Source organism: Carassius auratus, chromosome 36 (assembly GCF_003368295.1).
Source record: "Carassius auratus strain Wakin chromosome 36, ASM336829v1, whole genome shotgun sequence".
Lineage (NCBI taxonomy): Eukaryota > Metazoa > Chordata > Actinopteri > Cypriniformes > Cyprinidae > Carassius > Carassius auratus.
Genome location: NC_039278.1, coordinates 11,821,859 through 11,838,867, shown reverse-complemented (window position 1 = coordinate 11,838,867; position 17,009 = coordinate 11,821,859). Strand labels below are relative to the sequence as shown.

The 17,009-nt window shown below is 37.5% G+C and overlaps 1 protein-coding gene across 26 annotated transcripts in view; it reads left to right on the top strand.

Annotated features, from left to right (window-relative positions):
• Positions 1 to 17,009, top strand: part of LOC113055250 (calcium-dependent secretion activator 1) — a 103,551-nt gene that overhangs the window by 17,444 nt on the left and 69,098 nt on the right. For all 26 annotated transcript variants that reach the window (XM_026221378.1, XM_026221406.1, XM_026221401.1 and 23 more), the window contains 2 exons: positions 2,296 to 2,409; positions 5,587 to 5,919. In XM_026221378.1, the coding sequence (XP_026077163.1) occupies positions 2,296 to 2,409; positions 5,587 to 5,919 (447 nt within the window). The remainder of the gene's footprint in view (positions 1 to 2,295; positions 2,410 to 5,586; positions 5,920 to 17,009) is intronic.

Here is a 17,009-nt window from a genome sequence, read left to right as displayed (position 1 = left end):
AGTATGCTGGGATTCTACTCTTTATTATGCAGCATATGGCACAAATAGTAGGAGTAACATGCTAGTTTATTAACATCCAGTTAGTATACACAGAATACTTTCAGCTGAATTTGGAATAGTATGTTGCATACTACTCTTATTGCCATACATGGCACAGATAGTAGGAGTAATAGGTTAGTATGCTATCGTTCATGAGGTTAGCAGTGTAGGAGCCTCAACACTGGCACACATTGTCATGGTGACATAGAGAGAACATTATGATGAGTGTTTAGAAGATACACTTTAATTGCTCTACATCAACCTATCTACTCTAATCACTCCTGCGGTTACCACGGGAGTAATGGAGATAATGCAGCTGCCTCTCATTGTTATGAGGTCATACTGTAGGATAACCTGAGAGGGGATAATGGGGAAAGGGGTGTGTTCATGTATACTCAGTGACCATGGCAACACAATCGATGAGGAGGAACACCTGGGATTTTAAAAGGATGTCCAGCATTCACATAAGCACAAACAAACACATAAACACTGATCTCCATGCTGAAAACAGGGACCATATGGTTTGAGACCCTGGAGGTGGGCACACTAACATATCAAAGGCCTGCTGCTGTTTACCAGTCAGATGTGACAAACAAAAGAAAACTAACTAAATGCAGCATATCACTGAATTAAATCAATGGCAAAATTAAAAGGAAATCATGTTTACCTTGAACCTCTGATTACCAGTTCACAGTGTGCACGTGTTTGTATTTTAGAAAGACCAAGAACATGAGCAAGAAACTGCAAAAAAAATATTTAATGATTAATATTATCTATTATTTTTTGGGTGCCACTTACATCAAAGGACTAAGCGATGAGTCACCTATGGCTATTGTCAATATGTTATTTTTGTTATATTATAAATAATTCACATTTATTTCATCAACAAGGTGGATTCAATAATTCATAGTCAATAATCCATTAATCCATCCATCCATCCATCTATCTATCCGTCCATCCATCTATCTATCCATCCATCCATCCATCCATCCATATACTGTATAAATATCAATTCCCTGACTCTGTCATGAGACAAGAGATTCAGTCTCCTCTCAGCCTCTTAAAAAATTGTGTGTTGTAAATATTAGTGATGGGAAGAACACCTTAGTGTTGCAAATGGAACATGAATACCGGCCAAGCAGAACATAATAAGAGCTCTGATCATTATGATTATCATCAATGATAATTAAGGAAATAAGACAAGGCTTAACTGTTATAAAGTCAAACTTCCAAACATAAAATGCATTGTTTCAAAGCCATATGAGCAAAACTCATTAGTGTCTGCAGCACTCTGTGGGCAATCAGTGTAATCTGGATGCTTGTTTCATATTTCTTCCGAATCGAGTCTCTATCCAGATGGATGAGAAGTGTTTCAAGATGGACAGTGTCTCTCATTTTCAGTAGTCTAAATGTTTTATGTGGCCTCTTGGCTGAAATATGATCTGTTTTTGCAATTTGAAATTAGCAAGAGGTCTAATATTTAGTGGGGGAAAGTCTGTTGCTATTATGTGAATTAGCGAGGATTTTTATTATTTATTTATTTTTGTGGTTCAAAGGCCACATTCACCTCTTCATCAAAAGTCGATTATAACATTAAGTGAAATTCAGACCAATCTCAGGTCAAAGTACAATGAAAACTTACTCCAGGTTCTACTGAATGAGACAAAAGGAACATTTACAGAGTAATTCTGGAGCTGGATTCACGAAACAATCTTAAAAATAAAATTCTTAACTGTTATTGTTTCATTATCTTACTTTAAAAAGTTAAGAATACCTGTATATTGTTATCCCAAAAATATGATTGTTCTTAAGATAAAAAAACAAGAATAATTCACATTCTTGAAAGTAATATTCTTTAAAATCATTGCAAATAACTTCTTAATTCACATTACGGCAACCTCCAAATATTCGTACAGTATATCAACAAAGATAAGCAAGCATGTTAATCAGCAAGTGTTTAGTTAAACCTGCAAAACATGCAGATAACCATATCCTGTTTTCTTCTTAAGAAAAACATTCTTACAAACTTCTTAGAATTTCATTTTGAGAAATTTTCTTTTTTTTGTGAATCCAGCACCTGGTCACCAAATAATTACATTGCCACATCCATCATTTCCTCATATGAATGAAGATGTTCCAAGCTAGAACAGATGATGTTAACATCTGGATTGTTTTTTTTTTTTTTTTTATGTCACATGAATTGAAAATGCAATAATATATTTACATTTCGGTCTTCTTGATGTTTTCTCTTCTCAGATCAGCAAGCAACACCTTCAGACAGTTAAAGATCGTTTCCAGGCCTTCCTGAGTGGAGATACTCAGATTGTAGCCGATGAAGCCTTCATCAATGCTGTCCAAAGTTACTACGAGGTTAGGCTCTTTTTTATTTATCGGTGCAAAAAGTTTGGACTTGCACTTGCAATGGATCTCAGACTAGCTCATCATGACATAGAACGCAAAACATAATTTCTTTCAAGAAATAAAAATCCTTGATGAATACCATGTTTATGTTGATATTAAATACACTGTTTAAATGTCTTTCTGTTTGATGTAAAAGGACAAGGACCTATTTTAATGAAACAAAGTGCTGGTGCAGACAGATTAATTCTTATCCACAAGAGAAATTGAACTAAAACTAGAATTCTCCAGTACATTCAGTCTGATATTTGCAGCAATATAAGGTGAATTTTATAATTTAAAAGTAATCTTTCACACATAAATAAATATAAAACGAAGATCAGCGCAGATAAAGGCTGCGGACAGCACACCTGTCCAAAGTTTTGTTGTTATTCTTTCTGTATACAAAACAAAAAAAGTAGACCCTTTACTGATTCGATTGATGTATTGCTCTTATCTGTATGATCAAAACTGAAAGTGTAATTTAATTTTTTTTCGGGGTTATCGGGAGAAAATGCCTCATAACGCGTATACGGGTTAATCGATTCCAAAGAGTTAAGCTACATTATGCTTTTGAAAATAAAAGTACTTTTGAATGCTCAGCTAGGTACCATTACTTAACTTTTGGGGACATTGTCTCTCCTATTAATATAATGCAGTGTAAAGGGGATTGTTTAGAAATATTAAGCTGTTTGTTTTATGCTGATTTGATGAACACTGAACGGAGTAATCCATGTCTGTGCATATATTAAATACATAAGGACACAGTTGCAGTCAATCTGTTAAATGTTTGAAGTGACTTCAGCTTAACACGATATGCAAATTTGATATGCAGATTATATGCAAATTTATCTCCCTCTAAAAAAGAACAGCAAGAACCAAATAGAGTTGTTGCGAAATTGTATACATGACATTAAATCATGGTTATCTTTAAATTTTTTAAAACTAAATGAAGAGAAAACTGAAGTCGTCTGGTTCGGAGTTCCAAATAATCTTAATGATCTGGGTGATTTAGCACCCTTTTGTAAGCCATTAGTCCGGAATTTAGGTGTTCTTTTCGACAGTGATCTCAGGTTTGAGAGACAAGTTTATTCTGTTGTTAAGTCTTGTTTCTATCATTTGAGATTAATAGCGAAAGTGAAACCATTTCTGTCCACTCGTGACCTCGAAAAACTCATTCATGCATTTATATTTACAAAACTAGATTACTGCAATGCGGTTTACGTCGGCATAAATAAGTCACTGATTAAACGCTTACAACTTGTTCAAAATGCCACTGCGAGACTTTTGACGAGTACTCGTAAGCGAGACCATATTACCCCAGTATTGGGTTCATAAATCACTGCATGGTATGGCTCCATTGTACCTGGCAAATCTTATTGAGAAATATGCACCAAAATGGTCCTTGAGGTCAGCTGACCAGCTGGTTTAACGACTCCAAGAACAAAGCGGAGAAGTGGAGATCAAGCTTTTGTAGCGATAGCTCCTAAACTCTGGAATGACCTACCCCTTTCTATTAGATTGGAACGTACATTTACGTTTTTAAACATAAGCTTGAAGAATACCTTCTAGCTCTAGCATTAAATGGGGTATAGTAGTTGCTTTGTAGGTTATCAAACTGAGGGGTTTAATTCATTATTTATATGTGGTGTAAATGATGTATGTTTTTATGATTGCTTATGTGTTTGTACAGCACTTTGTTCAATGACAAGTTGTGTAAAAGTGCTTAATAAATAAAGAAAAGGAAGGAAGGAAGGAACATGTTGAAGGTACTATGTCCTTGCAAAGGATTTTGTGAAACCTTCCTCTCTTATAAATATGTAAGCTCAAAGTGACATATTTTAATCGTATTTAAGATGATATATTATCTTTTATGACCTAGAAAAGGTGAAGTGGGAATAACCTGCCACACAGGCTTGGGTTTTGGGTGAAAAGGAGATTGCTCTCAGAAGGGGTGGTACAGTAATTTAATGAGGTGAAACTAATAGGCGAAATGCCTTTGTATTCGGTCAAAGCTAAAGTCAGGTTTTCAATTCAATTAAAACCTGATACTCTTATTGAATATGTGCTGGATGTTCCCTCTCTGTCAACTCATCTCCCCTGCTTATCCAGGCATGATAAGGGAATCGTGTCCACTGGAGAGAGATACAGTAGGCCGAGATCAAAATATGAGAGGTGAATTGTGAGAAAATACAGAAAATAAAAAAAGAGTGAAAGAACAGATTCTTAAATAAATATAACCTTAAACCCTACTGCAGATTGTCAGAAAGATTGTGCACTGCCAGATTCGTACCCATTTTTGTCTGGTTATGAATCAGGACTGTGCACTTTATGACACAGGGAAAATCTTGTCTAATAGGACAAAGTATTTTTCAAGTGTCTTGATAGCCATTTAACAAGGTTGCGCTGACCTGTGGCCAATGTTTTTTAAACCAGAAAAATTGCTTGAAATTGATAGAAGCAGCCTTGGCCTTGATTCTCTGAGCTCATCCCTTCCACTGATATAATATAATATAATATAATATCTGTTTTTCAGCGTCTATTTTTGATTCGCAAACATCTCTATAGCTTTCTGTTTACTGAAACATTTGAAATCCTACTTGGAATGTGTATACTTATAAACAATTACCATGGTATAAAGTGTATTATAATGCTCAAATGTTTGTTGGTCAGTAAATGGAAAAAGTAAAATTAATTCATAATTTAACAATTATCCTATCAAAAATAACACTTTTTTTTGACTAAAGACATTTATAATTTTAGACTTTATTTATATTGCACTAATGAGTTGTGGACACTGACTTGCCTGAGGTAAATATATATAGGCGTTTATATAGCAATCAAAACAGCATTTATAGTTTGAATTGCCTGGATAAATTGTACATAATTTGAAAAACGAGACTTTGTATTTTATCAAAAGTTAAAATGTATTAAACCGGAAGTTTCCAATAAAGTTCTGCTCATGCAGTGTTTAAAACAATGTTTGTTCAATACACATGCATAACGAAAGACCCATATACCTTTTTTTAGACATGAATACGTTTACCGTTACACCACTATTATATGTATAAAACTGCATTTTCGATCAAATGAATACAATCTTACTAAGAATACATTTGTTACTGCAACAAACTTTTTCTTTGATCAAAGGTGTTCCTTAAAAGCGACCGTGTGTCTCGTATGGTCCAAAGCGGTGGCTGCTCCGCCAGTGACTCCCGTGAGGTCTTCAAGAAGCACATCGAGAAACGTGTCCGCAGCCTGCCAGAGATTGATGGTTTGAGCAAGGAGACGGTCCTGAGCTCGTGGATCGCCAAGTTTGATACCATCTACAGGGGAGAGGAAGACCCACGCAAACACCAGCAGCGCATGACAGCCAGCGCTGCCTCCGAGCTCATTCTCAGCAAGGACCAGCTGTATGAGATGTTTCAACAGATTCTTGGCATTAAGAAGTTCGAGCACCAGCTGCTGTATAATGCTTGTCAGGTAAGGAGGGGACATTTATGCAAGTCTATTCAGTGTGAGAGAAGCACTTGTGTCTTCTACAAGACGAGGAAAATGTAGAGATATATGTGATTATCTGAGTCCAGTTTTGGCTCAGTAATCAGATTTTTGCCATGCTTTTCTTTTTTTGGAGGAAAATGACTAAACCCAAAGAGCTCTGTAAGAGTTGGCTTGAAAGAAAGAGTAATTATGTGTTATCTCAAAAGCTTAAAACGGGTTTAGAAAGCATCTGCAAGGACCAGAAAAGCATCTGTCAAGCTTCCTGCAGCAGGCTGAGGAAATGTGACAGTGCCTTTACTGAGGAGGTGTGAGTTTGCAAATCATGCGTAAAGAAGTCACACTCTGTCTACACAGTATGGATAATTTCAAAATACTCTACAGAATAATATAAAATGAGAAGGTGGTGTCATCCTAGGCTCTATGGGTTGTGGTCATTTCCTGTTTGTGTTAAAACCAGCAATGTGCGAGTTTGTAGAAAAGCTTTTTACACTGACAGTAGGATGTGGATAGTAAATCGTTGACTTCAGGCAACAAGAAATGGCATAGAAAGAATGAATGAAGAGAATAGTGGAGTACAGAATTGGCTGTAAATAAAAGAAGGCCAATAGACAGAAAGAGAGAAACAAATAAAGGAAATCAGAGCAGTGCTCGACAGTCACATTTATAGAGTCAGTATAATCAGAAGCTCTGCTCCAAAACCCAGTGAGTTGCCCATGGAGGCAGTATTTTAAGACCATTCCAAAAGGTAAGTAAGATGAGTAATAAATGTTGTTATTTTGAACTTTCTGTTCATCAAATAAAAATACAAATATGTGTTTGACTATAATGTACAGGCATGTTTTAGTGCCAAAAAGCACATCTGAGTACAATTAATTTCTACTTAACTGTAATTGAAATATTTTAATAAAGGGGCTCACTATAGCTTTCTTGCCCATTCAGCTTCTCAAAACTCCCAAATGCTTGCTCTCCAGCACTGCATACTCATGGATGAGACATGCAGATAGTTATAAAAATGTGAAAAAGGTTGGAAGTCAACAGTAGACATAAATGCCAGAATATACAGGTGCATCTCAATAAATTAGAATGTTCATTTATTTCAGTAATTCAACTCAAATTGTGAAATTAATGTATTAAATAAATGCAATGCACACAGACTGAGTAGTTTAAGTCTTTGTTTCTTTTAATTGTGATGATTTTGGCTCACGTTTAACAAAAACCCACCAATTCACTCTCAACAAATTAGAATTCTTCATAAGAACAAAAAAAAAAAAAAAAAAATTGAATTGTTGGCCTTTCTGGAAAGTGTTAATTTACTGTACATGTACTCAATACTTGGTAGGGGCTCCTTTTGCTTTAATTACTGCCTCAATTCAGCGTGGCATGGAGGTTATCAGTTTGTGGCACTGCTGAGGTGGTCTGGAAGCCCAGGTTTCTTTGACAGTGGCCTTCAGCTCGTCTGCATTTTTTGGTCTCTTGTTTCTTATTTTCCTCTTGACAATACCCCAGATTCTCTATGGGGTTTAGGTCTGGTGAGTTTACAAGCCAATCAAGCCAACCAACACCATGGCCATTTAACCAACCTTTGGTGCTTTTGGCAGTGTGGGCAGGAGCCAAATCCTGCTGGAAAATGAAATCAGCATCTTCAAAAAGCTGGTCAGCAGAAGGAAGCACGAAGTGCTCCAAAATGTCTTGGTAAATGGGTGCAGTGACTGTGGTTTTCAAAAAACACAATGAACCAACATCAGCAGATGACATTGCACCCCAAATCATCACAGATTGTGGAAACTTAACACTGGACTTTGGCTATGAGCTTCTCCGCCCTTCCTCCAGACTCTAGGACCTTGGTTTCCAAATGAAATACAAAACTTGCGCTCATCTGAAAATAGGTTTGGACCACTGGGCAACAGTTCGGTTCTTCTTCTCCTTAGCCCAGGTAAGACCCCTCTGATGTTGTCTGTGGTTCAGCAAATTCCTTGACATGTCTGTGTGTGGTGGATCTTGATGCCTTGACCCCAGCCTCTGTCCATTCTCAAATTCTTGAATCAATTTTGCTTGACAGTCCTCATAAGGCTGCTGTTCATACTTTTTCCTTCCACTCAACTTTCTGTTAACATGCTTGGATACAGCACTCTGTGAACAGCCAGCTTCTTTGGCAATGAATGTTTGTGGCTTACCCTCCTTGTGAAGGGTGTCAATGATTGTCTTCTGGACAACTGTCAGATCAGCAGTCTTCCCCATCATTGTATAGCCTAGTGAACCAAACTGAGAGACAATTTTGAAGGCTCTTGAAACCTTTGCAGGTGTTTTGAGTTGATTAGCTGATTGGCATGTCACCATATTCTAACTTGTTGAGATTAAATGTGAGCCAAAATCATCACAATTAAAAGAACCAAATACTTAAACTACTTCAGTCTGTGTGCACAGGAAAGTGTGTTTCACTGTGTTTTACTGAAGCTCATTTGGCTGCTGTAGCTTTTCAGCGCTTGTTTGACTCACACCTGACATTGAGGTGAAGCTGAAGTGTGCTTCTGAAAATTATCCTGTTTGATGTGATCATAAAGAAATATGCTGGTTCCACATCTAAATAAATTCATTTCCTATCAAGAAAAAAAAGGGACAAAAACTGCAGTTTTGAGTGGGGTGGCCAAAGGGGCGGCCAAGCTTTTGTGGCCACCCCTGGCCACCCCCTTGCTCTGCTCCTGCATCACAAGTATAATTTACTTTATTATCTTAAAATAAAAAAGAATTATGTAAAAGTTTAAATATTATTGTTTTAACAATATTTCTAAACAAATAAATGCTGCCTTGGTGAGCATATACTTTTAAAAACATTTAACAAATCTAGAACCTTCCAACCCCAACCTTTTGAACGGTAATATATTATTCATCCATGAAATACCAAAAAAGTATTTATTTAAATGTAAACATTTAATTGATAGTTTTTTGGTATTTCATGGAATGATATATGCAAGTAAATAATTAAATAAAATGGAGAAATATGTAAGAACCCCGAAACATTCAAAATTACATCTTTTTAGACCCCAGTGTGTTCTATGGATTTGTGACAATTTTTGGTCAGAAAACAAAAGCACTGGATCCGGAGGAGGTGTCAGTGTAGGAGTCTGCTATTCAAAATTTATCCAATGTCTGCGTTCACATTGGAGCCAAACGGGCTCATTTGAGTGTGTGCCATTTTGATTATCTTTCTATTAGCCTTGTGAATCCTGCTTACTGTGTGGGAATGGTAATATTTCAGTAACCATAGCAACGGTGGACACGCCGACCAAGTCTTACCTCAAATCAAACCCAGTGGCACCCCAGTCCTGTGGTTACAAAAGCTGCCATATTTGTCTCTTGCTTTCTCTCTGTCATTCTCTCTGCTAGTTTATGCAGGGTGCTTAAGTCTTTTATTTTTCACAGCAAGTCATTATTTCTGTTTTTCCGCTGGGACTTCCAAGCCCCATCCTGCTTTTTAAAGTAAATCTTGTTGATAGGCAGAGTCTGTATTAAACAGCTGCGTGTGTGTGTGTGTGTATAAAAGCATTCAGTATCAGTGCATTGGCTGTCTCCTGGGTAGTAGGAGTTTAATCCAATCTATCGACTATTTCCTGAGGGCATTTCAAGATACTGGCTGTGGATGGCAAGAGCCTGACAGACAATTAAAACCGATGCTGGAAACAAAGATCAGTCAATCAATGGAAATCAAAAATTTATTAATTTTGGGCCCTCAACTCACTCTAATGGTACTTTTGCAACTATTGTGCAACTGTTGCTTATGAAGTTAATTATATATAATTATCATGGGTGTTAATTTAACATTAATTTGTAATTAATTAAAAAAAAAACTATTTACATTTTAATTATTCAATAAAAATAACATGTCATGTAATTCATTAAAATTAAATGAAAATAAATGTAACATTGTATCATGTGCTTAACAAATGGATCATCTGCAGTGAATGGGTGCCAACAGAATTCAAACAGCAACATAATAATAATCCACAATCTCAATTTACAATTTGGGAAGTAAAAAAGCTGCGTGCTTATAACCAAAAGAGTCAGTAATCCTTAATAATATATTCTCCAGTGAATAAGTTCATCCTCTGTTGTCCTCTCAAGTTTTTTCTTGTAAACGGTGCTTGATTTGTGCATATTTCTCTCCTGATTCATAAGAGACCCCTTTTTCACAGGAGAAAGCAATATTATGGATAGAGGACCCATATTTTAGCTAGAAGCTATGCTTTGTAGTTAAAAAAGACTTGATAATGATGATGATGATGATTATTATAACAAATATGCTGTTTGCTTCACAAAATTATTAAGTTAATTAATGTTAATTAATGGACTGGAAAAACTCATCTACATCTTGGATAGTAAATATTCAGCAGATTTTTCATTTTACATACTGTATATATATATATATATATATATATATATATACAGTATATAAAATGAAAAATCTGCTGAATATATATATATATATATATATATATATATATATATATATATATATATATATATATATATATATATATATATATATATAATTCAATTCAACTAGACAGATGTCAGAACTTCAGAAAGCTTAACAGTGAACACAGAGCAGTAGCTTGATACTAGTTTTCTCATATGCACATGGTGTACAGTAGAATCAAATTCATTAATGGTGTCCCCTGGTGAGGGCACAGTCATAGAATGATGCATCCACCTCACAGAACACAGCAGGATCCTTCTTCAACTCCATGTCAGTCGTGACCTGAGTGCCACACCGATGCCACACTAGGTGGGAGGTCTGACCCTGGGAATCTCATCAAAAGAGCCCACTGCTGGCCTATGGTTTTTCACTCTTTCCTCTTCACTCCTCCTTTCACTCATTCTCATCGTAATTTCAACAGTACATATTGATTAACAAATGCATTTTACCCTGAAATGATGACTTAAACTGGAACAAATTGGATTTCATCCATGCGCCCAGGATATGCGATTTGGTGTGGGCGTCCTGATGTAGGAAGCATTATTCTGTTGAATGAGATTTGTCTTCCTGGCTTTGATAATGAAAGCCCAATCTGATGTAATTGGCATGAATTGCAAATACAAGAGGAGCAGCAAGCGGACTTGACCGGGATGTGCGCTCTCTGGTTGATTGCTGTTAAGTGAATACAAACTAAAGACAAATCAGCAGCGGTTTTGTACACGTACACATGCACTTTAACAAATGGTGTCCTTACTGGAACGCATTCATGACAGAGACACTCTCCGTATAACCAAAAGTCAACACAGAAATGGCTAAACAACTACAAAGCTTTTTCAAAGGCTTTTCTTTAGACGACGCTTAAATGGGCAGACGTTGATAGGCTGGTGCAGTGAGAACAGCTGTTGCTACTCATTTACTCTCATCAAACCTCGTTGTGCTATCTGCGTTCTCTGAAATTGCAGCTTTGAAAGCTCCAAAAATAAATACACATTTATGTTGTGCTTTTTTGAATCCCTTAGCGACTATGACGTGTGTGTTTTGTGGTGCGTTTGATGTCCGCGGTGTGGCTGTGCATTGGTGAGGGTCTGTGCGTTTAAGCCACTTGTTTGACAGAAATCACCCTTTCTGTGACCTGAGGTAGTTGTCATGGAGACCATGAACACACAGAGCTTTAAAACACTCTCATGCCCATCAGCTGTTCTTCCCAGGCCTTTGTTGAATTCTTAATTCTGATTGGTTGAGTCATGTTGATTCATGTTTCATGTTCCATAATTCAAATTGTACAGCTATGTAGTAGTTTTAGGTTTTCTTATCGCATTGTAGTTATATATAGGACAGTAATTACCTTATCATGGAGCCTTTTAATCTAGTAATGCCAGGCTATACTGTTATACAGTCAGATATTTTATTGGTGGCTGCAAAACACTTTTGATAAACATGAATTTATAAATGCAGTGTATCACTCAGGACTGTAAAATTTGTAAAATGTAAAATGTCAGTGCCCACCTGAGGTTTAACTTCCTTAACTTCCTAAACCGAAGGTTTTTATTTATTTATTTATTTATTTTTGATGCTGAGAGTAACCATTGAATGTTTAGAGACCCATTTTGGAAAAGGACCCTGTTGACCATGGCAGTCATTTGCTGTAGCTATAAGAATACCTTGCACTAGGGATTATTTGGTGAAATGTACAGTAATGATAAAATAGAGTAATGATAAAATAGAGCTGTGTTTCTCCCACCCATGTCTGTACATTTCCGCTCATCTGCATGAAAACAGATCTATCTGTCTGCTCTCTGTCTCTCTTTCTGTATCTCAACAAGCCGACACTCCTGTGCTGATTGCAGTGGTAAAGAGTAATTAACTGAGGAGATAGAGAGATTGTTTAGAGTGTGTTATCTGCACAGTCGTCAGCTGAATCTGTGTCCAGAATAATGGGATTGAATTGGTTAGTCACCATGGCAGAACTACAGTAAATAGTTACAATATTAAAAACTGCCATGTAAGCCGCGTAGCCGACAGGGATTTCACATGGATTTGTTGTGAAAAAGGACTGAAATACAAATGTTTACAAAACAAAAACACTTCATATTATAAAATTGACTTTTTCGCAATTAATGGTAAGGACGAATATAGACAAACATTATTATTGTCATATTATTGGCTTCTTGTAAGTTAGGACTGCCACTTAATAATAATAATAATAATAATAATAATAATAATAATAATAATAATAATAATAATAATAATAATAATTCCTTACATTTATATAGTGCTTTTCTAAGTACTAAAGTGCTTTACACTTAGCTCATTAGTGCCATGTCATAATACAAAGATACATACAAGTGAAAAATTACAATAAAGAAAAATAAGAGTATATATATATATATATATATATATATATATATATATATATATATATATATATATATATATATATTTGTAGTGTTTAGCTATGGTACTTATATACTGTATCTCCCATGTGGTTTTTATGTATTAGACACTGTTTTTTTGTGTATATATACGTATATATGATATGCTACCATTGGTTAATGTATCGAATATATATATATATATATATATATATATATATATATATATATATATATATATATATATAGAGAGAGAGAGAGAGAGAGAGAGAGAGAGAGAGAGAGAGAGAGAGAGAGAGAGAGAGAGAGAGAGAGAGAGAGAGAGAAAGAGACAGTATATACAGTGTATGCTGAAATGCAGAATGTGTAAACTTATTAAACAAAGAAATAGATGTGAAGGTAACAGCAGACTGCTTCTAAAAATCATTCAGATAGGGCTGTATTACAAGAGACTCTGTGTGTGTGTATAATGTGCTTTCTTGCCCATAGCCATATTCTTGCAATAACCCATGCTTCTGTAATTGTCTTCATGCATGGATTCATCACATGCATTTTTGATGTGTGGACGCCAGCCATTTCCCCCTCTTTCATCATGGTAGAGCTTGGCTAGTCAAGATCCACTTTACCCCTGCCTGTGCTCAGTACCAGAATGGATCACTTCTTATTACCCACATCCTCACTATTGATCAGGAGCAGAGCCCTGGGCAATAAGGGCTAAAGCTAGAATAATTTGGTCGAATCATTGGCAGGGGCGCACAGGGCCCTTGCATGGTGCCTAAATCTACTACTGGTTCTTAGAGATCCTGATAGTGTTCTATTCTCTGCTTCCCTTCCTCTGTTGGTTTTTCTCAGCTTGTAATAGTGACTCTCAAAAACTTGCTGAAATTGGAATATTGGTTCAATTATATTTTCCATTGATTTGACTATTGCCCATCTCTCCATTTTCTATATGTGATAAAGGTAAAAACTAACCTAGACTTTCGCTGCCTAGTGGTTGAAAGAGCAGAGACCTTTACTTTTTCCACTGGTTTGTGAAAGATTGTGGTTGCAGAGATGTGTACACTAAAACTCTCTATGACTTTGCTTTAATTGTTCAGAGTTATTGTGGGTGTAACACTGTGCCTTGGAATCAGAAAAACATGAAATCAGATGTCTATAAAGTTCACCCCCTGCTAGCTTTGTACGCCTTCTCCATCATGCGATGTTGGATGATAACCACAGTTACACCTACGCTTATCAGTGCTCCACTGAGTTGTCTCTGTCCCAGAACTAACTTCACCAAACAGACTAAATATTTAACTACCAGAGTTTAAGAAGCTCTCTTGAACAATTGATAACATGAAACAGCAGGTCATTTTAGGTTTATCCCCGGAGAGAGGGACTGTGTTGTCAATGTGCTACAAAATACTGTGGCAGTGCTATGGTACACTGATGACAAATAATTGCAATAATATTTTTTGAATTGTATGTCAGTCCCTACAATGGAAGCTACATATAAAAAGTCAGTTGTTGCATCTTGACATATAGCATTATTGTTTGCTGCATTCAGATTCATCCATGGTTTATCCCATCTCATGAATTATTTTCTTGACAGATGACTAGTGTTGGTATTGTTAACAAAAAAAACATAAAACATAAAACTAAAGCTATTAAAAATTGTTTTCTGTAAATGAAATAAAGCTAAAATAAAATAAAAACACTATAGTACATAAAAAATCTAAACTTAAAAACATTAACAAATGAGATTAAAACTGTTCCTAAACTTGCAACTAACTGAAATAAATATGTTTGTTATGTAAAAATACTATAATAATAATAATAATAATAATAATAATAATAAAGATTAGTCAAATAAAGCTAAATAGAAATATAAAAAAGGAAAAACGTCTCAGGTTACGAATGTAACCATGGTTCCCTGAGAGGGAAAGAGACACTGCGTCCTCTTAGGGGACACTATGAGGAACACCTCGTCGTGACCCGTGTATGAAGCATACTTTGAAAAACACCAACGTGTTGGCCGGTGACAGCCTCTGACGTCACTACCGTCGCGACTATAAATACGCGCCCGTAGGACACGTCACTTATCTCCTTCGTGATGCTTGCGTCCGAAGCATGGCAGGGAGCTAGAGGACGCAGTGTCTCGTTCCCTCTCAGGGAACCATGGTTACATTCGTAACCTGAGACATTCCCTGTCAAGGGAACTTTGAACTGTATCCTCTTAGGGGACACTATGGGGAACAGTATACCTACGCCGCCATGCTGAGGGGAGTGTAGGCCAGAATCATGGCAAACACTAAGTACCAACTCTACCATTTCATCGGGAGTCGCCCCTGGGATGGTTAGATGGCTGTGTTACGGTTCCTCGGCAAGGAACGCAACAAAATCAGGGAGACGCCACACAACCACTTAATTTGCAAAAACAAACATTTATTAAACTATAGAAAATAAACATAAAATGTTTATTAGTCAGTATAAGTGTATAGTCAGTGTGTCAGCATGCATGTAAGTGATACAAATGTAACAAAATATAACCAACGAAAGATGATGTCCAAAATCCGATCTAGGAAAGGCGGATCATACAAAAACTCCTCAAGTGCGGCAGTGGTCTCCTGCAAACCCCATAACCCTCGAGAACCCTGGTAGCTCCATGAAAGGCAGACCACACCAACAAGCACCAAATCTCTCTCCTCCAGCAGTTCAAACAAGTCCTTTTAACAGAGCGTTGATTCAGTGCAGGTGCAACACCACATCATCCAATCTTCCAATCACCTGCATCTCAGACAAAAACACAGTGACTCACTGAGACGTCACAGCTGTCTATGACATTATCCCTTATGGCCAAAGGCCTAAGCTACATACCCAACTTACCTGTAGGGCCTTGGCCCGAGGTAGAGCTGAAGGCTTGGAATCACAAAAGATTCCTTTAAAGGGATACGGCTAAGAACCTAGCACTTTCTTCTACCAAGTCTTGCCTGTCACACAAGGGCTACAGAGCAGAGCAGAGCAATTGGAGGAAGAAATGTACAGATGAAGCCTCGGCCACGCCTGTACCATGGCAATACCAATGGAGCTGGATGAGTCAGAGGAAGCCAGAGGGGATAGTGCGATGCTCTCTCGAGCCGCAAAACCGTTCCACCCAAGTCTGGCCAACCTCTCCATCTCTGCTTCATCACCTTGGTGTGAAGGCGCCATTCCCCGAGCCTCAGCCCCTGCCTCAGCAGGATGTCTGCTCTCACAGTGCGTCTCAAAAACAGTATATAGTACTGGAGCGCTCTGATGAAAAAAAAACGAGAATTCAGTCTCCAATGAGAGGAGGACTCCGAGCTCCGAGCAGCATGCTCATAGGCGACCCTTTTTCTTTGGAAAAGGGGAGCGCTGCTAAACTACCACGAGAATTGCCTACACAGCCCCTCATGTTGAAGGAAGCGATGCTTGAGGTGTATACCAAATACACACTGGTTGAATGAAGCCCAAGGAACCCAGCGCTAATCATCTTAAGAAAGGAAACGAAGCAGAGCGCGTAACCCCTACCATGCAGGATTTCAGAAAGTGCGCAGAATCTTGCGTGCACACTTACCACTTACATGGATTTCAGAAAGTGTGCAGAGTCTTGCGTGCACACTTACCACTTACGTGGATTTCAGTTCACGTGCACACTGACCACCATGTGGTTTTGCTGGAAGAAGGTTTCAGCAGTTTTAAAGGCAGTAGGTCGTACTTTCAAAGGAATCAACTTGCAAGCTTTGGAGAAGTGCTCTACAATGATGAGGAAATGTGAGTATCTGAAGAATAGTGACGTGACATTCAGCCAAGTATGGTGACCCATACTCAGAATTTGTGCTCTGCATTTAACCCATCCGAAGTGCACACACCCAGAGCAGTGAACACACACACCCAGAGCAGTGGGTAGCCATGCTGCGGTGCCCGGGGAGAAATTGGGGGTTCGGTGCCTTGCTCAAGGGCACCTAAGTCATGGTATTGAAGGTGGAAAGAGAACTGTACATGCACTCCCCCCACCCACAATTCCTGCTGGCCCGAGACTCGAACTCACAACGTTTCGATTGCTAGTCCGACTCTCTAACCATTAGGCCATGACTTCCCTTCACAGAAAGTAAATCTGTGATAAAATCATTTCCAATGTGTGACCATGGCCTGTTAGGTTCAGGAAGGGTGTCTAGCTTTCCTTAGGTAGGTGGAGAGGGACCTTGGATATTGCACAGACTGAA